Genomic DNA, 23,117 nt, shown 5'->3' with positions numbered 1-23,117 from the left:
GTGAATATCATATATATTTTTGCTACACAAATTGTATTTGAATTAGAGCTATCGTTCATATCGCATTATTGCTTGATAGAAGAAACTAGTAGGGCCCGTGGCTGTCCTTGAGCTTCAGCCAAGTACGTCAATTCTTTGGAAAAAAAAATTGATGTCATTGTGAATCCCACGAATTTGGTAAAGGGCACATAAGCCGCCGAGTGGTTGTTAACAATTTGTTCCTTCGAAGTGTTCATTAAGAAAGCCAACCACAGTCCACACGATGAGACATCGTCCAAGACGCTGTGGCGGTACAAGATGCTTCTTCTCATCCTCTTTAACAATCACCATTTATGGAACCCATAATCTTGATTTCAACCCTTTTCTTCTTCTTCTTCCTTTATAATGCCTTTAACAGCCTCTCGGATTATTACCCAAATGCCGCTTTCAGTCGCCGCCACTTTGCACCCTTCTTTCAAAACTACCTCCAATAGAATTTTTAAGCTTCAATCACTTAAACCCACATCGTCTCTTCATTTTCCTTCCTCGAATCTTGTTTTCCTGCGTGGGTTTATCTCAAAGGAAGCTCTATTTCGGAACAGAGGTCGGGGCATGGCTGAATTGACCAGAACCTCTTCTTCTGTTAGGTGTGGAAATGGAGAGGAGGGGTTTAGAAGCTTAGAGACAGAGTCGTTCTTTGATGGGTCTTCTGAATTTCGTCCTGTGAATGCGGCTGGTGGGCTGGAGGCTATACTCAATAAGCTGGTTTGTAAATTTTATTAGTTTCACGTTTCTTCTTGATTTGGGTATGTGTTGGTTTGAGCTCAGTTGCAGCCTCATAGGCCTTTTAATCACTGTCTAGAGATTAATCTGTTACCTTGAATCATTTTTTCAAATTGATGCTTGAACAAAACCTTGGGTGACTTTGTTGATTTGTACACTGTATATCTAATACACCCCCTTTGTTTATTATGTATGGGTGCTTAATCCTATTGGTTTTGCTTTTTATCTTTACCAAATGGGTGATTTATTCGTACGATGTATCAACATGTTTCCTATTTTTAATCGATTTAGTACTTTATTGGCATTGAAACTTATCGTATCTCAACTTTAAAGGTACCAGTTGTTCTCACTTCCATTTTAACTTTGCTCGTAGTGTTAGTGCATAGGAGTAACACAAAATTCAACAAACTCTGAGGAAATGTCATGCTTGAACATATATTTCCACTTTCCTGCAGTGTTTGGAACTTTGTCGACTTCAAATTGGGTCATTTAGGATCAAACTTTGTCAGTTTGGGAGTAGCTGTATTGTTTGGTAACATTGTTGATTCTTTCCAGAGCAAGTGGCTTGTAGCTGCCCTTTTTGCTGGTATAATTCTTTTGAGGCATGATGCCGAAGCTTTGTGGACCGCCATGGGATCTGTTATTAATGCCGTACTTTCTATAGTCCTGAAAAGGATACTAAACCAAGAGCGGCCTATTGCCACATTGAGATCTGATCCTGGAATGCCCTCTTCTCATGCACAATCTATATTCTTCACTGTCCTGTTTGTCGCCTTATCAGGTAATTTCTTAACATCATTAAGCAACAAGCGATTTTGAAAGGCGCTGTTTTAAGTTGATAGAATGCTTGCCTTGCTCCTATTATAACTTCCGCTGTTTAATTGTCGGGGACGACTTTCTATGCTACATTCATGCTTTGGTTCTTTCTTCTTGGTATCAAGTTGTACAAAAAACTTTTGAAAGACTTCAGCTTCCAAAGCACTTGTGAAATAATCTAATTGAATGTTTCAGTTAGACATGGTTCAAGTATTTTCTAATTCTAGGGCATTTTCCTAACCATTTTTTTTAATAAATAGAGTATCAAAGCCTCACTATTTGCATTATGCTCATGGCACACCATTAATCTCCATTAAAACTTTACTCACTGTAGGCCAACCATGAGAGACAGCCTAGTTTAAGTTGTAAAGTTCTCAACCTAAGAACTTGAACCCAAAACTTAGAAGTGTGATTTCAACCTTATAGGTATAGCATCCTCCACCTATTTCTTTTCTTTCCTAGGTTGAGAATAACAAGAAGACCCCTACACCATATTCCTCTTTTTCTCCTTTTACTTATTATTATCCAATCTTTATACTTTTAAGATTGTGGGATCAAATGGAAGAGTTGTCACTCTGTAGAATTTTTTTTCTTCTTGACATTCCAGCCTCATCCATGCACCAAGCATATTGTTTTCTTAGTATCCCATTTTTGTGCTTCTGGGCCTCTAAAACTAGTAATCCAAAATTTAATTTACAAAGACTTTAATTGATCGGAGTTTATTTTTAACGTCTGATATTGCTGCAGCGGTGGAATGGCTAGGTGTTAATGCAGTATCATTGTCTATCTGTGGATTTTCCTTCATATTTGGTTCATACTTTGTAAGTTTATTCTCATATCTTCTCTTTTTAATTGAAGCTGGCTGACGATAATGGCTGTATTGTACTTTGTAGCTGTAGTCCTTACTAGGTTATGGCAATTTGGTTTGGTTAAATGTTTAATTTGAGGCTTGGCATAAAGAATCTCAAGTTACATCAAATTGTTAAGCTATAAATGCAGTCGCTGTGATTGTGTTTAATTAGTCCTATCACCTATGTTCGTCAACTCTTACTTGTGTCCAAGCACTTCCCAACAATTTACTAATTAAAAGTAGAAACCAAACTTATTGGTTGATTATAAAAACAAAATATGGTTAAAAGATTAGATTCTTATTTTCTTTTCTTCTCCCCTGTATTTGACAGTCATGGCTACGAGTCTCGCAGAAGCTTCACACTATCAGCCAAGTTTTGGTAGGTTCTGTATTGGGTGGTTTCTTCGGCATTTTATGGTATTTGTTGTGGAAGGCTGTGGTTAGTGAAGCTTTTTCAGCAAATTTGTGGGTTCAAGTTGTTGTGGTCATGGGAGCTTCTGGATTCTGTATAGGCTTTGTTATATATGTCTTTAACAATTGGTTCAAGGATGAAAAATAGTTGTAGTTACATGTACATTATTATCCTACATGCTTCAGTAGGATGTGATTCTTCGTCTCATTTCTCGAGGTGAACAGGTGCTCGAATAATTTAATACAATTGTTGATTTCATTTTTCTTTTATGCGGTGATATGAGAATTGTGTCCAATATAGTTAGGTGATTTACTTATCCAAGAGAGAGCCAACCGATCGAAGAATGGAAGTGACAGTGGCAGATGGAAGGGGATAGAGCAGAGTGGCAACTGAACGAGCGAAGAGGTAGACTAACTCTTGGGGTCAGGCAAACCCAACGAACGAACCAATTCGATTTGAAATCTGAGTAGAAATCAAAACGAATTGCTTAGTTCCTTAAGCTCCTAAGAAATATTAGACTTTGATAGGAAAAAGGATTTATTGAAACGTTAATTTCTTCACATCATATCTTAAGATATAGCATAATTAATAACAATGCATTAAAGCATTCATGGTAAATACATATCTTAGATTTTAAGTTACAATACTAAAAACACAATCACAAACCAGCAAACGACATTGTGTGTATGAAATTTGGAGTCAAGTAGCCATTCATACCCAACTCCATCAAACTCATTTCCTTTGATCCTACTTTCAGTTTCTTTCTTTTATATGATTTATACTTATATCTATAAGAACTTGCGAACCCCACATCAAAAACCACACCAAAAAAAAAAGTCTCAGCTTTCTTCCTGGACGAAAGAACGATTCATCTCAAAGACAGAAACCCTTCCCCAGTATCCTCTTTATCCGCCATTAAAGCACAACCCCAGATTGTCCATTTTGCAACTAAGTTCTTTTCTCTTCTCAATTTCCTATTCGTCTCCCCCTTGCCGCCCTTGCCCTCTTCCACCTCTCGATATTTCGCATTCTAGCATAAATCCTTCTGATTTGATACAGTCTTCGAGATTGTTGAGTAATCACGTTCGCCGTTGAAGGGTTTTGGCTCAGAATTATTTCGTATCCATCGCGAAAAGAATCCATTCCTTCCGTCAGTAGCTGCCAGAATAGGCCTCCGGCGGCGGCGCCTCCCCTTCTCGCCGATGCGTATATTTTGGAGTATACTGTGTTGAATAGAAGGTCTCTTTCGTTTGTGCTGTAACCTGGAACTTTCCATGATTTTCCAAATTCTGTGAGCAGGATTGGTTTACGTAGAATGGACTCTGCATCTTGTATGTGTGTTGAAATCCAATTGTTTAAGAATGAAAGCTGGTATTGATCATTTGAGCTTGATAACCTATGAGTTTGAATCCAGAAATTTTATTAGAACCCTCTTAGATTGGTTTTAGCTCTTAAACTCTTCTATAGTGAATCAGATAGGTAAACCCATGTAATGGAAACGTCATATAACATTCAAGATTTTGTAGCTATGAAGTAGACAAGGGTGATTTACTCACCATTGATCAGGGTAGGAATGAAGAGTTGCAAAATCAATGCCAGGGATTCTGTTGTTTGCTATGAAGTCTGTACCAATGTTGAAACCTGGGTTGAGTCTCATTCTCTGTGGTGATGAGTGTCCATAGAATCCTTCTAAACCAGCTTCCAGCAAGTGGTTTCTATCAATGGACTTCACGAAGGAAGCCATTTCCATAATCCAAGCCTATATTTAAAACAGTGTAAGCTTTAAAGATTTCATCAGATGAACTATTAAAACATAAGACATCTGTCCTTCTGATGGAATAGAGCATATTAATTCCTGGATAATGACAGCAATTGAGCTTCAAAGAAGCTTTTTCTGATACAATAAATGCATTAGCTACATCTCAGATCCGTTAAGGGGGAAAGCTACAACTCACCTGGATTGTCCTTCCGGATGGGTCTGATGTGCATCTAGGCTCATTCATAAGCTCCCAAGCCATTATTGTTGGATCATCCTTGTAATGAATTGTGGTGAACCTGTTGTATCTGTTAAGAACGGTCTGAAGAAACATGAAATGAGACTTAGAATCGACAAATTGCCAGACATAAATTTCAGGGTCCCTGTCTCCTTTACTTCTTTCATTCTATAAATAACCGAAAGAAAAAGGAAAAAAAAAGTTGGCAATTTATCTTACTCTGATATGATTCTTGTAGAATCCCTTCACAACTGGGTTTCTGAAGAAATCATCATCAGAATTTAGGTACTGCCCCTTACTTCTTGCCCAATTTACATACTGTTTTTTTCCTCCAAAGTTTTCGTAGTTGTTAACTAAGCTCAATATCAGCTTGATTCCAAACCTTCTGGCCTCAGCTACAACAAAGTCCATCCCCTGTGAAAGAGAAAGTTAAATAAAGCAAACATAATAGATAACAGACAGAAAACAGTTGGCCTGAATCCTGAAATACCTGAAACATTTGTTCATTGTAATTTCCAGGGGAATATTGAAGAGGTCTATATCCACCATCACTAAAAGCCCAAGTTCTTGCAACCGTAAGACCATGGCTCGAGGCTTCACGAAACACAGCGGAGACCTTCGACCTCTGAGATGGATCGGAAGCAACATACATCAACCAGTAGGCATTGAAGCCATTTGCATAGTAAGGACTTCCATTCAACAGAAAACGAGTTCTTCCAGTTCTGACAAAACCATCTCCTCCTGCAACCCCATGGATGAAAATAGCCAGCAACAGAGCCAAAACCCAAAGCTTCATATCTGTTCTTCCTGTGCTACCAATGAGAATGGAAGAGCTTTGGTTACTTTCTGAGCATAAATGAAGAATGATGTTTGAGCAGTTAGCTTTATTAGAAGCTGAGAATTTGTCTTCTTATCAACCGCTAGAAAAGCAATATAAAGACAACTAAAAAACTACAGTCACCGGTGGAGTGAAGATGGTATCATTCCTCACCCTCTCTATTCTCTTAACTAAATAGCAAGGTTACTTTTTGATGAGCCCCACAAAAAGAGAAAAGGAAAAGGAAAAGAAACCAAAGATGGGAAATTGCAGGCGTTGAGAAATCTTAGTGGAAGACGCTCGATTGTCTTATTTTCATTGAAATTTGACTGTTACACTTTTCAATCTATGATTATGCATTGATTGCAGGCATTAGCATATTTGGACTTCCAATTTGGACAATTTAGGCCAATTTATACCTGAATCGGGTTCTAATCAAACTCTAACCCTCCTACCGACAAAAAATTTGGTAGAGAAGATAGTACAAGAATGGAAACAATGTTAAATCACATTAAAGGCAGATCTCTTTGGTGGACACGGCAATTGACGCAAACACTTTGGAGATTTCTGAAAAATGGGCTGACCCACATTTTCCCAGCAGTGAAACAGAGTCCTCAACAGGTGCCATCATTATTTCACTCCCCTCCATGAAGATTTCTTCATCCTTGGTCACTATTTCACATTTTTTGTTATTATAGCTCATTATTTCAATTGGGGTTGGGAAGATTGAAAGTTTCCCATTTCATGAAATTTTGGTATGAAAATTGAAACTTTATCACTGAAAAAGTGTTATAGAAGGTTGAAAATGGAGAAAGATTAGTCTTTAAATGGGAAAATCTTAGGCGCAATCTACGGAAGGAGACAAGTGTGATGGTTTTAATTGTTCACAGTACAGCCTCCCACTCTAATTCTTCCCCACCACTCCGACCATATCTTATCTTTTTCATACCTACTTTCTTCTTTTGGGCTTCGTCTCTCTAACCAACCACTTTTCATGGGCTTAGGCCTAATTCAGGCCTCATATATATGACAGCAAAAATCACTTTCATCCAATCTTTAAATTACTCCAGATCTTCAATCTTTCAAATTCTACAGTAAACTTGATAAAATTGTGTTGAAAAGCTTATGACCAAGACAATACATCAAATTCAAATATTAGATGGAGTAGTTTTGAAGTAACGAACATGATTTTCATCACTTTAAGTATGAATTATTTAACTTTTTTAAGTATGGAAAATGTGTTAATTTGAAACCGATAACCACCATTTCACTGAGGAAGCATCTCGAAGGCGAATCCTATTCCGTGAATTGGTATTGGAGAATATGTGATAAAAAGGTGAGAGGCACGTACTTAGAATTTAGTCGAACAAGCATTTTTAAAGATTTACAAAATGCCAATGCCAATGCAATGTTTGATTTGTTTTCAAATTAGCTTTTATTTTTATCAACTTTAACAGTACATGTTCAATTGCATCGAACTTTTGCCTTGTCAAGTTTGAAATTTTTTAATAAATTGAAAGGTCAATTCAAGAAAAATGGACCTAAAAGGGCCCACTTACATGCTAACAAGGCATGAAGCCAGTCCCCAACCTTCAATGAACTGAACAAAACACCAATTTAATGCATCAATCTGCAAACATTAAAAGCTTAGTTGATACATCCACACCATGCCATCAAACTCAGATATTATCCTAAGAAGAAATTTGATAAGAGCATTACTCAGAGACTTCATTAGAGAGTTCCAAGCCCTCTCTTCAAATATTTGATGCTCAAAGAAATAATTCAACTACAGTTAGCAGTAAACAGACTGTATATCATTCATTGCATGACATTGCCAAAATTTCAGGTGTTATAACCCTGTTAGATCTTGAAAAAAGAAGAAAAGAATATCAAGAATCAACCCCTTCCACCTTTAAATTATAGGGGCCGACGATTTATAAGAACTATACCTTGGGGAAGAGAATACTTCTGACAAAAGCAACATTTGATATCAACATTACACCACATGTATGATTGGCTGTATAGCTCCTTTTATTTTTCCTTTCTATAACACGGTACATAAGCTAAGTCTTGTGTCAGCATTTATCAATCTGTTACATCATCATGCTCGGACTTCGAATTGTTGCTGGATGGCAAATCTTTCCCCGATGGAAGGTACGACCAAGTTAAGACTGCAGTGCCAAGTGTGATTGCAGTGGCAACCGAACCCCAGATCCATCTCTGCCTCCTTTTCCTTCTTAACCTTTCGCGCCGTGCTAAATCTGACAACCAAATAAACACAGACAAAGCTTAACCAGCAGTACAGACCATTCCACGCATAACTAGAACAGAGAACTGAAGCTTAAAGAGGTAGATCACGTGGTCCAGGAATAATTTATGGAAAGAAGATCTTATTCACCACCGTTTGATTACTTTTTTTAATGCTTCACTTAACAATTTATGACAGAAAAAAAAAAACATCAAGACCAAATGGAAGGACAATGGGATGTAAAGGAACCAACGGATCTAAAGGAATCCTGCTCTACATCTAGACCTACACCCAGTGGAACTCCTGCCAATGAGCTTATATAGCTTGACGCACTTGCACATTTTTGACAACCCACAACTAATTGGAACAAGGACCCCTCTAGTATCCATGGAAATAAAGTAGAACTGGTTGAAGATTTACATACAAGTACTTTGTTGTTACGTTCCTTTGAGATCCATTATTTCAGTTGAACTTGCAAGTCGATACAAGGGAACAAACTGTGAAACATGCATCGCTACCAGTGGATCACGCCTTAAACTAATACTGGAATATTCAGAATGGTCATAAGAAATTTGTCAACAGTAGACAACAGTAATCTTTGATCTGTTCACTGCATTTGCATTGTTTCTGGAAGTACATCAGGTCAACCACAGACTACAACTTTCTTTTGATAATATAAGCTTCACTAATCATGGACACTGTTTGAAATAGTTGCATCTTCTGAGTGGAACGTGTGATCATGTCAACTAAGTGGAATCCAATGACTGGCCGAGGCCTTCATCCCTTACTTTGCATGTAAGAATAATCCTATGATAAAACACGCTTCTTCCTAACTAATAATCATTTCCATCGTTACAGGCCTTCATCCCTAACTTTGCATGTAAGAATGACTAAGAAAGAAGAACCACGCCTCCTTGTTAATAATTGTTACTCTCATGCGCCTCTTAATTGGAAGCCTTTAATTATATGCATAAAAATTCTAATCCAGTCATTACAGTAACCTAATCGCTTACTATTTCTCTCTATATATTAGAAAGAAGTTCGAAGTTCGATACAGTAGCAACTTGGCAAGTGGGTAAGAGGTCCAAGAAACAGAGTAAAAGTCATTAAACATAAAGAAATTAAACACACAATATAACGAACCCCTCAACAGCAACCACCCTTAAAATAATAGAGAGAGGGAGGTCAAGGTACCAACATTGAGTGATTGAAATTACAAATAACAATCAAGGTATTTTGCTCCTTCCAAAGGAAAAGATCGTGTGTTTTATTTGGTTCACATAGGTGTGGGCTTTATTGTGGATCTTCAGGGAGACAGGAACAATAGTGTTCCGGGTGCAGAGAGAAACCCTAGCAAGGTTTAATAGTTGGTGACGTATCATGTTTCACTTTGGGTTTTAGTTTCGACTTTTTATAGTTACTTTCTTGGCAATATCTTACCTAGTTGGAAACTCTTTCTTTAGGGGTTTTTTATGTGGGCTTGGTTTTTGAATGCGTATTCTTTAACTTTTTCTCAATGAATGTAGTTGTTTCTATCAATAAATAAATAAATAAATAAATCAAGGTTTACAGATTTCTTACCTACAGCTTCTTGATTCCTCTGGGACATTTCATGATTCACTGCCTCATAGTAATGGAGCCGGTCCAGCAATCGAGCGATCTCAAAATTCTTGACTTCAAGCTGCGCCTCCATCTCAGTCTCCACCTCTGCCCTCGCTATACCCTTCCCAATAGATTCTGACACGAACCTGGCAAGATTAACTTGTTGGCACAATTCTTCAGCAGGGTCAGAATCTAACTGCTTCTCTTCTGTGGCTACTGTGGGATCTGAAGGGAGGGTCAATCCTACAAGCAATAACCGTGCTCTAAGCCTCTGCCACTGGCACTGCAATTTATTCAGTGCTTCCTCAGCCTGCTTTCGTTTCTCTATTTCCATCAATAGTCTCATTTCACGTAGATCGGGTTCAGTATCAGAAATAGATGGTTGTAGCACCCCTTCAGAGGAAAGCTCTGCAGAAAAAAACTAGGACATTAGTGTTGAAGTTGAATTCAAGCTAGCAATCATAATTTATGCAAGTAGTTCAAAGGCAACACATATATAAAAAAAAAAAAATTCAACATTTCATCCCATACCCAATCTTTCACCTAGCATGATCTCTATATTTCATCATAGAATATCTAATAGTCCAACTTAACCACAATGACTTTCATACAATGACTGACCCAGTTACATTAGATTCTACAACATTAAAAAATGAATAATGAAAAAAGAAAGTTTATTGCACTATAAAAGTCCAAAACAATTTTTGAACAATGACAAATGAAGTACCAACAACCAACAAGTAAATTGCCTAATTAAGAGGCCCGAGCAATCTGTAGAATAAACTATTGGGATCAAGAAATATATGCCAGAATAATATTTTCAATTCAAAGACCCATACTTACCTTCCCAAGCATCATAAAATTCACCCATAGGAGTACCAAACTTAGCTGAACGTTCAAAACCATTATCCTCTCCATCTGTGTTACTTGCAACACTCAAAGAATCATGTGGATCAAAGAAGTCTTCATTATCTCCAGTACTTTCTGAATTTGACACAACCTTCAATGAATCCTTTTCCTGAGCAATACCATTACTTGTCATTATACTGCTTTCATGATTATTGTGACTGCTTACTAGTTGAACGGCTGTAGCACCATGATCACCACCAACACACCCATTTTCACCGACACTACTACTACTAGCACAATCTAGACCATTTCTGTCTCCATCTTTGTCTGGAATAGGTGTGTTAACAGTGACAGAAGCACCCTCAGTCAATTTTACATCACTGCCATCAGAACCCTTCACGCTCCCATTTCCTACATCCTTATCATTCTTCTTTTTACGAGAGACATCATCCTCAGAGAAACTCTTCAAGAGACGAGGCCCACGTCGCTTGTGATTTACAATATAAGGGGAAGGAGGGAAGGAAGATGGTGAATCCGGAAGAGGAGTTGCCTCGGGGGTGGTATAGAGTGCTGGCTTTATTTGAGGCCGCTGAACTTTTCTATCAGCAACTGATGTGCTATTCCTCCTCTCCAACTTCGAGCTTGGAGCACGGTTAAAGGTCAAAGCAGGCTTAGGTTTAGGAAGGGACTTATCAATAGATTTCGTAGTTCCAGGTTCTAACAACCTGTCCAATGCAATTGTAGTGAATGTCGGCATGATTCTGCATTCGAAGATGCACCAAAACCAGTTAGTATACATAATGCCAAGACCCGGATTGAATTGCACTAATTTAAAACACAACATTACTACAGTAAACACATCCCATAATAGTCCCATTCAGCCAAATTTTAAAAAACAATGTACAAACCATTGCTTGAGTAATGTCAAGACCTCAATCGAACTGCACTAATTTATAACAAAAAATATTGTTAAAGTAACCACACCTCATCCCATTCAGCCAAATTTTAAAAAACATTGATAAAGTGATGCCAAAACATCAATCAAATTACACTATTTTAAAAACAATATAAAAAAAAAGGCTAAAGTAAACACATCCCACAATAGTCCTATTCAGTCAAATCTTTTCTATAAAATTAAAACAAAAAAACAAAACCCTGAAATTAAAAGAATTCAAATAGAAAATCATAGCTAATCAGCCATAAAGAACATCTTAATAACTAGTTATTGCACAAAGTAATCACACCAAAAACAAATCTAAATGGAAAAAGAAAAAGAAATCAAACCCAATAAATTCGAAAAAAAAAATCACAAAGCTCAACCTCCAACCAAACATGAGAAGGTTTCAATTCAAAACAAAGACCCCCCCCCCCCCCCCCCAAAAAAAAAAAAAGAAATTGTACGAAAACTTAAAATTAAAAGAAGAAAAAAGAAATCCCAATAAAACCCATCAAGGATTTTCAGATGGCGCGCACACCCAACCCCTCAAACCCCAAAAAGAAAAAAGAAAAAAAGATTATAAAAAATCCCAAATCAAGATTCTCCATAAATCGAACAAAATCCCTGAGATTGAAACAAAAACAAAAACCCAGAACAGAACAGAACATACCTCAACAAAGAAGGAGGTGGGGGTGAAAAACCCTAGGCGCAAGAGGGAAGAAGGAAAGCAGAGGATCGGGGAGGAGTCGACGATAAGCTGATAAAGAGAAGAGAAAGTCCCATTTCAGAGTATGGATTCCATTTGTGTAGACTCTTCCCCGTCCTTGATAAAAAGAGGATGAAGATAAATGGGAAGGAGTTGAAGAGAGAGAGAAAGAGAGAAATTGAAATTCCCCTCTCCAAGTTTTTTTTTTTTGAGGGTCGAAACGACCGCCTCTTCCTCTTCGCCTTGTCTCACACGCAGTCACCTTCTCCGCAAATATTTGAAACCCTTTATTTTGTTTATTTAATTTAGGTATCCTCTCTCTTCTTTTAAAATCGAACAAACTTCTTTTCTATCTCCTTTTTGCCCTTTTTGCTCGTGCCACTCATCCGTGTTGAAATGTCGCAGTTACCCTTCCCCGCTCTTTGGAAACATCACTCCACGCCAGAATGTTTTGGAGTTTTCGCATTACCTTTCCCCTTTTTTTTCCCTTTTTTCCCAACGTGTCGTCTAAACAAGGCCCTACTTCCTCTACTCCTTCTACACTGTGTACATATTTTAGAAAGCAAACGAGGAACCATGCAATACGGTGTCGTTTCTTGATTGATTGTAGATTTCCTCCTCTTCTTCTTTGAAAAGTGTGCCTCCCTTAATTTTGTTTCTCTTCGGTCACTACCACTCTGTTTGTGGATTTTCATATTCCTTCCCTCCTTTCTCTTTCCATAATTCTTTTCTTTTCTAATAGAATTACTTCATTTTGATTTCCCAATTTCTGGTCTTTTCTATTTTATCCAATTATACTCTACATTTTTAAAAATTAGACTATTATTTTAGTTCACAAATATAACTGTGCAAAATTATTAGAAACTCCATTTCTAGCTCTTTTTTAAAATGTAAAAAAATTGTAGCTATTTACAAACTATAATAAAATTATTCAATTTTTATTTTTCTTTTACTTTGAATGTAAATTTGATTTTCTAATAAAAGTGAATGGATTGGATGAAAAAATTAGAAGTTCAAATGCACAGAAAATAGTAGAATATATTCATGAATATATAAACACACTGAGATGAAAAGGAAATTAAATTGAGTGTAAGTTGATATGTTTTTTAAAAGTTAAATTCCCTCGCTTTTTTTTCGAATTTAAAATATGTTATTAAAAATAAGAATAAAAGAAAATAGAAGTGAGGGTAGGTGAGGTCAAAGTTGGCATTTGATAATTGATTTTGGAAAGAGAGCGAAATGGGTGCGCCGTTAAATTTCAAAATTAAACGGCGTTCTTTTCTCTATTTACAATTTCGATGTGCTAAAAGAAAAGAACAATGGCTTGGAAATTCCCATTGCTTGGCTTTGCCTGCCACCACCAGCTTACATGGGAACACTACTCCTTTCACCCTTGAATAAGTAACCCAAATTTGTCTTCCATGCTTTAAATAATATTTCAATTCTTCATTCTAAAATTTTACTTATTTATTACCCATTCTGCTCAAGCTTTCATATTTCAACGTCCATTCAATTTTATAGAAAATGTCAGATTCAAACTTTTAGAAATAGACGGAAGTTGTTATAATTAGTTTATGATTATTTGATTGCGGCTTACTTAAACCATAATCAACTGTTTTTAATTATAATTAGTATAAAGTAAGACAATGTTTTGATTTCTATTATAGACGTATGTGTAAACGTGGATTGAAGTTTTTAAAATATACATATAATTTATGAATATTTTTGTAGCATTGTGTAAGTTTTAGATGGTAAAAGAAATAAAAATCATATCAATTTTTTAGGTGGAATGATATGAATATTTAGTGAAAAGGGTTTGAAATTAATTATAGATTTGTTAGAAACTTTTATCCACATAATTTTCTATTCTACGTTATAAAATTTAGTTAGTTTAATTGAATTGGTATGAAATTTCTCATTTAAGTCAAAATCAGTAAAACCCATAATGCCCATTAAATTTTGGTTACGACTTGCAAGAGGTATTTGTTATTTCTCACTAACTGCATAAATAGGATACAAATTGAGAAATTGTTTTGTTTTTAATTTTCTATATTTGAAAATTTAGGCTTGTTATTTTCCTAAAATTATACAGTATGGTTCTTAACATTAAACTCTTTTTATATATAAATTTGAAAGAGAGGGTAATGGCTAATAACCAATTATAATTTCCTTTTTTATATATAAAAAAATATAATTTCCAATTGAGAGGGCACCATTCAACTCTCTCTTCAGGTTCTTGTTTGTCCATGCTTCATGTGGTTGTCTTTTAAGGCTCCTTCCTATTTAGCCCTTTAGATTTGGGATTGCTCGTCTGAAAATGATTGTTCCCAAACTTTGTGAGCAAATTTGCAGCCATAAAAAAGTTTGTGGTTGTTTCTTTCTATACTGTTTGTTTGTTACAACAAATATATCGATATTCAATTCTTCTTCCACCTTTACTTGAATTTAATTTATTCCTCTGTTTAAGTTCTCATAAATTGGGATGATAGAAGATTTGATGTGATAGCAAAAGCGACAAAACAAGAGACAAGATGATGAAGAATTACACTTCTTCATCCCCACCCAATTTTCTGTAAACAGAAATTAATTACTGTCCTCATCTCATCTACGTTTTAGAAGATAACAGCAGCAAGATGTTTCAGTTCAACTATTACAATGTGTGGAATCGAATCGCTATTTGATGTGTCCTGAATGACTATTCCAATTAACTATATATGCTTGAATTAGCTCACAATTAACAGTTTTAAGATTTTAACCATACATAGACGTGACCGTGAATATTATAAGCCAAGGTGAATAAACAAATCATTTTTATTTATAAGGGTAAGATCAGAGGCAGCTCAATCTTTGACCTCAAAGCTTTGTAATATATTCAAAAAGAAAATTGTTGATAATTTCAATCTTCCTTTTACAACTTAAAACCAAATATATTTCTATTGGCATGTATATAGTGGAAGAAGAAGAAGAAACAAATATGAATTAAATCATTTAAAGTAGATTACAGGAGCATTTGCTTTCAAATCCCATAGTCCTCCTTCCTTCAAATACTCTAGATACCTTGCAAATTCAGGCCTGGCTGTCGACTTTCTCTTTCGGCGAAAATCAAAGAAGCTGAAAATAGGGTGTCCTCCTTTGTTAGCTTTCTTTGACTGCTTCTGTTTTGCTTGAGCAAACTCGGGAAATGTAATGTCAAAGGCCGGTTTCCTCGATCCAGAACCAAGTACTATGGTTGGCAAACTGGTTGCCCTCTTCAGCCTTCCTTCCAACAAGCTAAGGGTAGGATCCTCCGCGAAGAACTCATACCTGTGAGGACATCTCCTGGTACTCAAAGCTCTCAACATTGTTAACAAGTAAAGTTAAGAGCACAAGCAAGTTTTAGCAAGAGAAAAGGAGGGGAATGGCTCTTGCTCAATAATGGAGAAGGCAAAGTGAAGAGGGTTGGTTGTGAGAGATTTGTGGAGAATAGGTTGTAAATTTATGGGTTTCAAATGGTCAAGATTGGCTTGCCAAATGCTATGCAAGCTCGACATGCTAGTTTCAATAGATTGACTTTATCCTGCTTTTCCCAACTACCCTCAAGAAATAAAGATTTAAACTAATTATTATAAGATTTTTGGAATCTTTCTTGTACACACAACAAATTATGTGCATGCTTTAGGAAGGCGGGCTCATCTACCACTTTCTTTGACTTTTCTTTAAGTTATTTTATAATCAACAAGATACAGCCGGGCACGTGCTTCAATTCCACATTTTTAAATGTGCATTTGAGCAAAGATACTGGCCCCTTTCACTTAAAAAATGAACCAATTATTGGTCAGTTTCTTTTTCTGCCTCGAAGCTTCCTTCCGTTCAACATTTTCAGACATTACACAGCAAGAAGGTTCCAGTATACAAACAAGAGACTATATTTCATTCCCTTTCAATTAATTCAATGTGATTCCATTTCGATTTTAAGAGTGGAAGTCAAAAACTATACATGCTTGATGAGCATGAGGTCTACACTTACCGGCACTACTAAAGTTACACGAGGTGTAGCCAAAAAAGTGGCAGATTTATAAATCTCTCTTTACACTATGACCTCAGGCTAACGCTCTTCTGAGTTGAATTTGTTCCAAGCTTCCTGAGAATCATAAAGTGACGACCCAGATTATTAGAAGCAGTGTTTCTTTTTCAAAAAAAAGAATATATATATATATATGTTCACACACGCACGCACATTAGAGGCAGTTTACACCGCCACAATGCTAGTCCACAGGTGAACAAATAATAATGGAGGGTGCAACTGAAGCATAAGTTCCTTCTAGGATTGTTGATACCGGTATGAGAAGGAAGAACAAATGATAACATTACGAGAAAATAATAGAAAAGCAGAGAGGTGGCAACTGCCATTCAATTTGTTTCTTCTAATAAATGTTGCATATACTTGTTAATAACACACCTTTAGTAGATCAAAGACCTTCTCGCATATATACTTTTGCTGAATACTTGCACCACGTTGTTGCAATTTGTCTGGATGAACACACAGAGTGGCTTTCCTGTAAGCTTTCTTTACAGCAACGGCAGTTATAACTTCCGTTAAGGGGATTGGCTGCCAACCGCTATCAGGTCCAAGGATCTGCAAGAAACTTATAAATTAGTCTATATACCCTTAGGAGCGCTTATGCCCAAAAGTTCAGAGATTCAAGCTTGGTTGCTTCACCCTATTCATTCTAAAAAAGGGATCGGTCTGAAACCTCTACAACTATGTGCATCAAACCTAAATTCAATAAATTCTTGACAAATTTTCGTGGAACTATAATGCACCATACTTCAAAAGCTAGAGGATACCAAGTGAATTTTGCAATGATTCAACAGAAAGTTATACAAAGGAAAAGAAGAACTGTAAAAGACACTACATTATACCTTGAAAATCCACCACAAGATTCAATTCTAGCAAGACAGAGTTAATACAGGACACAACCTTATTGATAAAATTCAAACATAAACATACATATTGCAATGTAGAAAGCAACGCACGCAAGTTCCCTTCCTTCCCACTTGACCATCTCCTAACATCAGCATCCAATGTCTCAGCTAATCTCTGAAAATAGCATAGATTCATGATGTCACAAATCTTTTAGAAAAATAATTGAGAACTTAGAAACATATAATTTTGCATGTTGTAAAGAATAATACATTTCTCTCAGCTTGCTCTCTTTGTGCCAGAAGATCACGCATATTTTTTTCTGCCAGAGCTTTTGCCTGGAAGAGACAGTAAGTTGTTAGCCATTTCATAATGTATACACAAAGTCAATCATAAACCAAAATGATGGATCAGAAAATCATACCGCACGTTCTGCTGTTCTTTGATGCCTCTCTAATCTGGCTTTACACCTTTGAGGTGATTCACCATCAACACCCTCATTCCGCTCTGCATTACAAAAGTTCATGCAGAGAACAGATAGTTCAGGAACCAGAAAGAAGTATGATCGAAGGCAAAAATAAATGGGTAGGGGGAACAATATACGTATGCAGATATTGATTGCTGATCCCATACCATCATAAGCCGAGTAGTAGGCATATCTTGAAACAGTGGCAGAGCCAAAGCTCTGAGATTGTAGGCTAGGCTGACCCTGACATCCACCATCCATCTTAAAATTCACATTATGTTACACACTAAATATCAAGTATTAAAAAAACTAGCATTATATACTTACGGAGGATGAAGACTTCTGTCTCATTTCGTTATTTCTGGAAGAAGCAGAGAATTTGTCAGAAACAGATCTTTCCATTCTCTCTCTTGCCCCAAAAGAAGTCTTGTCAGACTTGGCTTTCTCTGCAGCTCGCTCCCTGGCCTCTGCAGTTGCTCTTTCTACAGCTGCACGCTCTGCCTTTACCCTTGCCTCCGTAGTTGCTGCCTTCCCAGCCAATGAATTTTCTCTTGCCTCTGCACATGCCTTTTCCAATCTTTCACGTGCGTCAGCCAATGCTCTTTGTCGGGCTTCGGCAGTCATCCTCTCCAGAGCAGCCCTTTCTACCCTTTCACGAGCTTCAGCACCTACTCTATCTCGTGGTTCAAGAGAAATCCTGTCAATAGGCATTCTATCCTTCTCTCTCTCTCTCTCCCTTTCCCTCTCTTCTTCCAATTTTCGAAGAATGTCATTCTCAGATTCTGCTTCACTCCTTGCTCTCTCACTCTCTTTTCCTTTAGATGTATGGCTCTGGTTTACAATATTTTCCTTTCTTTCAGGGGCATGATTTGCATTGACCTCACAGGAGAATTCCCCACTCTTCCATGTCCTTTCTGAAATATTTTCCCACGTTGACTTCAATCCACTTCCTTTCTCAGCCCTTACATTGACCCCCTGAACTGACACTTTCTGTCCCTTATCTTCAACCTGGTCAGAGGACTTCCCTTTATCTTCCATACAACAGGACAAGTTACTTTCTGGATGTTCAGGAAAAGAGCCCATTCCGGTAACAACCTTCTTTCTCCCTACGGACCCTTCAATGCAACCACCTGCCTGGCCTGCCTTCTCATCACTTCTATCCAGAGGAAGAGATGCTTTCGTATCTTCCAGCTCGTCTATGTTCTCTCCCTCGTCCATGCTTGTTGAGTTTTCAGATGAAAGTCCGTCTTCCGAGTTAGTTGGTTCTAATTTTGTATGCTCAATTTCGGATTGAAATTGTGTTTCTTTGGCTGCTCTTTTAATCAATTCATCGAAAGAAATTTGTATATCTGCATCTTCCATTTCAACTGGAACATTATGTTCTACCTCTGGCTCGCACACACCCGGCACACAAGAATTTTTGTTAAATTCCAGATTTTCATTAACTATAACTGTAGTCTTTCGCTCTCCACTTTCATCTACAATAGAGAATTCTTCGGACATTCCTCTTGGACATGCTAATTCAATGGGTAAGTGGTCTTTGTCATCTTTTATTTGAAGTGCAGCAGCAGATATCCCCAAATCATGCACTTGAGATTCTATTGTTGAATTTACTTTGTGTCTGTCGTCCAATCTCTTTAATCCATCATGCTCCGAACTTGTACCGTTGAGATCTGTACTATTTTGTGAATCTTCAACCAGCATCGAAGTCACTTTACACCGACCAACATCTCTTGGTATCTCTCCAATGTTCAAATGCTGAAATGAATCATCAACTCCTTTTTCACATACTTCTCTGTACTGAAAATCCTGTGCCCATTTATTGTCATCTTCTATCTCATGAGCTAACTCAGGTCTCTCACTTACTCCAACTTTGGCAGCCTCTTTTTCCTTTTCCCCATGATCTTCCATGTCACAAACTCCTTCCAGTTGTCTTTCACGAGCCATCTGTCCCATAAAGTTGTCATCCTCAAGAACCAAATTCGGTCTTTTCTTATCTTCTGGTCGCTCGAGGAACATCCTTATTTTTTGCTCAACTTTTTCCCTTTCAGAAGCCTCTGGGAACATCGCTCTTTTCTCATTCTCAGTGGCTTCCATTTTATTTGCATTGTTTTCTGTTATATGAGATTCCTTCAGACTATATCCATTTTTCTTTCTTTCAACAACTTTTTTCTTTTCTTGTTCAATATCCCTTGGTGAAACAAGTGGTTGCTCAACCTTTAGCTCACTGGCCAATTGTCTAAATTCCATAGGCTTTTCACGTTTCTCCAGATCATTAGCACAACCCATTTGCTTTTTTATTTCCATAAACCCTTGAGCAACTCCAAATTTCATATCATTTGCTTCAAGATCATAAAAACCTTGTTGAATTTTTAATTTCACCTGCTCTTTTTGCCTAGTTTCGTTTTTATTTGGCTTCAGTTTTATCTTATCTTCCTCCTTTCCATGAACCATATTCTCTAAATTCTTCGCTGCCTCATTAAGAACGTGAGTTGTATGGACTGCGTTTACTTTCTTGTTTTGATCTTTATCATTCTCCCATGCATTGTTGATCTCTACACCCATTTGTGCAGTCACAAAGCTAGAAATTGCATTATTGTTCACCGACTCAAATTCCTTACTGGATATATCTGCTCTTGCCAATTCAAAAAACTCTGTGGCATCTTTCCATTTGTTGCAGCAATCATGGTTCTCCGACACAAAAAATCTACTCCCACTTCTAATTGGTAGGGTCTTTTCAGCCTCTGTTAAAAGTTCCTCTCCTCCATAGTGTGTTGAACAAACTTCAGTTGCTCTCCCATCCTTTTGCCTCTCCTCTCTGGCAGACAAATTCATCTCATGGCCATGAATTTCCCCAGCACCCAGCTCACTTTCGTTGGCCAAAGTCCTAAATCTGTTTGGAATCTTCGACAATTTCCCATCCTTTTCTCTGATATCATTTTTCAAGTCCAGTCTCAATCTTCCATGGACCCCTTCCTTCTTTCTCTTCCACAAATCTTTTGCATTTTGTAACTGTGCTTGAGCTTTTTCCATTGCTTCTTTCATAGCTGCAGCAGAGGCCGCTGCAGATGAGCTGGCATCTACCTCTACATCAAATAAAGGAAGAGTATGATCATCCGAAATTAATTCAGAAGCAGCTTCCCCACAACTCAAAGTCCTTCTAGCGTAGTCCCTCTTTTTGGTAGCAAACTTGGGAGGAGGTCGAGCAGGTGGTGGCACTTGCGACGGTTCAGTTCTAAGGCTTATTTCAGATACAGTTATGAAATCCTCGTGAGAACGACAAACACCTCTACCATATCCATTTTGAGAAATAGGGTTATCCTCAAATAATGGTCCCGGGCCATTACTGTCCACTAGGGATGGCATGGTGTCCCTTGGATGTTTGCCCTTCACCTTTCCTGTATCAAAATCTATATTGAGATAGTTATCATCGTTGGTCTGCAGTGACGGATCATCATCTGTTGCCTTTGATGAGGGATTTGCTTCATCAACCAGATATGAGAATCCTGGAAGCATCTCCAACTGGGTAACGTGAATCTTCCCATTTGATATATTTCCATTGCTTTCTCGGTCAACCTTGTTATATGATATGCAAAACTCAGTGCTTTCTTCAAACGACTGTTTAGAGTCTCCATTTGACATACAATGAGAATTTCCAGAATGATCCGAACAGTCTGACAAAGATTCAGTTCCTGCTGGAGTCCTGTGAATGACAAAAAACAATGCAACCGCATTCTACCATTAAGTTCGAACATGATTAGGTCAATTATCAAGATACAAGACTCTCTTACTATTCCGACTAGAAAACCCATACCACTACCTATTTGCTACTTGTCACTATTACCATTATTGGCCATGACTCGACATACCATCACCTTCACCCTTCGACTGTCCACATTCCGAACCCAAAAATAGGATACATTCCAAAATGTTAACCATAAGCAACGCCCAAAACCAGACGAAACGAAATGCAATTAAGATGGGCTCAATTTCAAGTTACAACACATTCCACAGAAATGAAAGGACAAAAACAACAAAATTCGACAAGTATTTGGCAGAGTATAAACACGGTCATACCAAGCTTCGTCGGAAGAGCCATCATCAATGTCTTTAGAAGGTCCAACCAATTCATCATAAGAAATCGCAAAATCCAGACCATCAAACCCGCCAAAAACCTCCGCATAGTCGAATGCAGAGCTCCGAGCGTCAAAGAAAACCTCAGATTCATTAACAGCCGGAAGATCAAGAATGGGAATCGAGGAAGCACGTAGCGCGTGAAAGCTGCCGAAAATCTCACCGTAGTCTTCAAAACGAGGAGACAAAGCAGAGACTCCAAACTTAGGAGGACCGCCATAAACGTCGTCGTAGATAGTTTGAGCAACAAAAGGACCACCACCATTACTACCATTACAGATTTTCTTAGAAAGCGAGGTAGAACCCCTGTTGGGGAGACGAGAATGTGAGAGATTATCCATGTGAAAAATGAAAGAAGAATCTAGGGCAGGCTCAGTTGTTCAGAACAAAGCTTGGTTGCATAACAGCGTTGTTGAAGCTCTGTGTTCCCCCTTTCTCTTTTTGTTTAGTCTGGTGAGAAAACCATGGCCACACTGCAGCAACAAACAGGGTCAGATGTAAGACAAGACGAGACGAAGACGAAGTGAAGGGAAAACGTAAAAAAGGCAAACGAAATTCTTTTTCTTTTTTTCTTTTTTTCCTTTTTTTTTTTTTTTCTCTCTCTCTTTTTCTTTTTGTTTTTCCCAAAAAGAAAACAGTTTTAGTGAAATGACGATAAAGGGCTTGTGATATTATTATTAAGAAACGGAACTGAAAAGAAAGAAAGAATGAATGAATGCGATGGCTTGGCAACCGGAGACCGGATAATCCGGGAAGCTTAGGACTGGGAGTGTTAGGAGGGTAGGGAAAGGAAGAAACAGGGTTAGCGGGTAAACCGGTAAGTGTCAAAGGGAATCTTTTTGTGGAGCTTAACTACTCCAACAGTGATGACAAAGACAAATTTTGATATCTTCTTTTTTTTTCTCTATCGTTTTTAATTACTATTGAACTCATTTCACTTTTACACTAAACATTTATACATTTATTTTAAAAAAATAGTATTTGAACTTTGTAAGAGATAGTATATATATAAAGAGAATGGTTGTTTTAGAGGGGGAGGGATGAGAGATTTTGGAATATGGTATGGGGAAACAATGTTGTTCTCCACATGCAAATGAAAGGGACATTTGGAAGACATAATTGATATGAAACCTAATTGAACCAGAATGGATACAAAAATAAGAATGGGGTGAGGTTTGTGATGAGATGGCCAATCATTTTCGTTGATTCATAAATGTTTTTTACTTTGTTTATTTGGGTCACATAAACGAAGTTGACCTTTCACTACCCCAACACTAACAACAAATTTTACAACTTTCTTTTTCATTCTTTCTTTTTTCGACATAATTGTTTGGTGCAACCTTGCAAGTTACATACGAGGGAGATAAAAAGTTGTCTTTCCTTTTTTCTTTCTAAGTTCTAAATAATTTTATCTTAAATGGTAAGAATTTAAGTAAATGAGTCTTTCTGCTGGAGTACGAGACATTATCTTAGGCTTGGATTACTACTACGTGGAATCGAGTACTGATTGAAAGAGCTCAACCATAGAGATCTCGAAATGTGCGTCTACACTGACTTCACAAGTTCGGGACAAAGGAATCAAAAGTAGTAACTCTTTGAGAAGCCAAATCAACGGCATTTG

At 37.4% G+C, this 23,117-nt stretch overlaps 5 protein-coding genes across 7 annotated transcripts; 1 reads left to right on the top strand and 4 right to left on the bottom strand.

Moving 5' to 3' along the window:
* Positions 1 to 158: 158 nt before the first annotated feature.
* Positions 159 to 3,109, top strand: LOC101223122 (lipid phosphate phosphatase epsilon 1, chloroplastic). The gene is made up of 4 exons (XM_004143477.3): positions 159 to 744; positions 1,318 to 1,543; positions 2,326 to 2,399; positions 2,760 to 3,109. The coding sequence occupies exons 1-4, from the start codon at positions 385 to 387 to the stop codon at positions 2,985 to 2,987; spliced, it is 888 nt and encodes a 295-aa protein (XP_004143525.1). The 5' UTR covers positions 159 to 384; the 3' UTR covers positions 2,988 to 3,109.
* Positions 3,110 to 3,376: 267 nt separating this feature from the next.
* Positions 3,377 to 6,233, bottom strand: LOC101222408 (mannan endo-1,4-beta-mannosidase 7). Its single transcript, XM_004143474.3, has 5 exons — positions 5,325 to 6,233; positions 5,054 to 5,248; positions 4,796 to 4,918; positions 4,397 to 4,599; positions 3,377 to 4,236 (listed from the first exon to the last, which is right to left on the bottom strand). The coding sequence occupies exons 1-5, from the start codon at positions 5,628 to 5,630 to the stop codon at positions 3,807 to 3,809; spliced, it is 1,257 nt and encodes a 418-aa protein (XP_004143522.1). The 5' UTR covers positions 5,631 to 6,233; the 3' UTR covers positions 3,377 to 3,806.
* Positions 6,234 to 7,360: 1,127 nt separating this feature from the next.
* On the bottom strand, positions 7,361 to 12,329 carry LOC101222171. Its single transcript, XM_004143473.3, has 4 exons — positions 11,958 to 12,329; positions 10,345 to 11,111; positions 9,481 to 9,909; positions 7,361 to 7,912 (listed from the first exon to the last, which is right to left on the bottom strand). The coding sequence occupies exons 2-4, from the start codon at positions 11,105 to 11,107 to the stop codon at positions 7,737 to 7,739; spliced, it is 1,368 nt and encodes a 455-aa protein (XP_004143521.1). The 5' UTR covers positions 11,108 to 11,111; positions 11,958 to 12,329; the 3' UTR covers positions 7,361 to 7,736.
* A 2,457-nt stretch (positions 12,330 to 14,786) lies between these two features.
* Positions 14,787 to 15,433, bottom strand: LOC105436031. Its single transcript, XM_011660191.2, has one exon. The coding sequence runs from the start codon at positions 15,332 to 15,334 to the stop codon at positions 14,978 to 14,980; it is 357 nt and encodes a 118-aa protein (XP_011658493.1). The 5' UTR covers positions 15,335 to 15,433; the 3' UTR covers positions 14,787 to 14,977.
* Positions 14,787 to 22,056, bottom strand: LOC101221934 (auxilin-like protein 1). Of its 3 annotated transcripts, XR_004217846.1 has the most exons (9): positions 21,440 to 22,056; positions 17,690 to 21,065; positions 17,530 to 17,623; positions 17,321 to 17,403; positions 17,169 to 17,234; positions 16,984 to 17,073; positions 16,432 to 16,608; positions 16,000 to 16,113; positions 15,152 to 15,296 (listed from the first exon to the last, which is right to left on the bottom strand). XR_004217846.1 is itself a non-coding variant. In XM_011659719.2 (8 exons), exons 1-8 carry the CDS (start codon positions 21,835 to 21,837, stop codon positions 16,078 to 16,080), a joined length of 4,320 nt encoding a protein of 1,439 aa, XP_011658021.1. In that variant the 5' UTR covers positions 21,838 to 22,056; the 3' UTR covers positions 14,787 to 16,077. The 3 variants fall into 3 exon arrangements, 2 of the variants coding, with proteins under 2 accessions (XP_011658021.1, XP_011658022.1); XM_011659719.2 differs by having other exon boundaries at positions 14,787 to 16,113; XM_011659720.2 differs by having other exon boundaries at positions 14,787 to 16,113; positions 17,530 to 17,605; positions 21,440 to 22,054.
* Between the last annotated feature and the right edge of the window lie 1,061 nt (positions 22,057 to 23,117).

The sequence above is a fragment of the Cucumis sativus genome, chromosome 6 (assembly GCF_000004075.3).
Source record: "Cucumis sativus cultivar 9930 chromosome 6, Cucumber_9930_V3, whole genome shotgun sequence".
Classification (NCBI taxonomy): domain Eukaryota; kingdom Viridiplantae; phylum Streptophyta; class Magnoliopsida; order Cucurbitales; family Cucurbitaceae; genus Cucumis; species Cucumis sativus.
The sequence above is the reverse complement of the archived record's forward strand: the minus strand, read 5'-3'. Positions and strand labels throughout refer to the sequence as shown.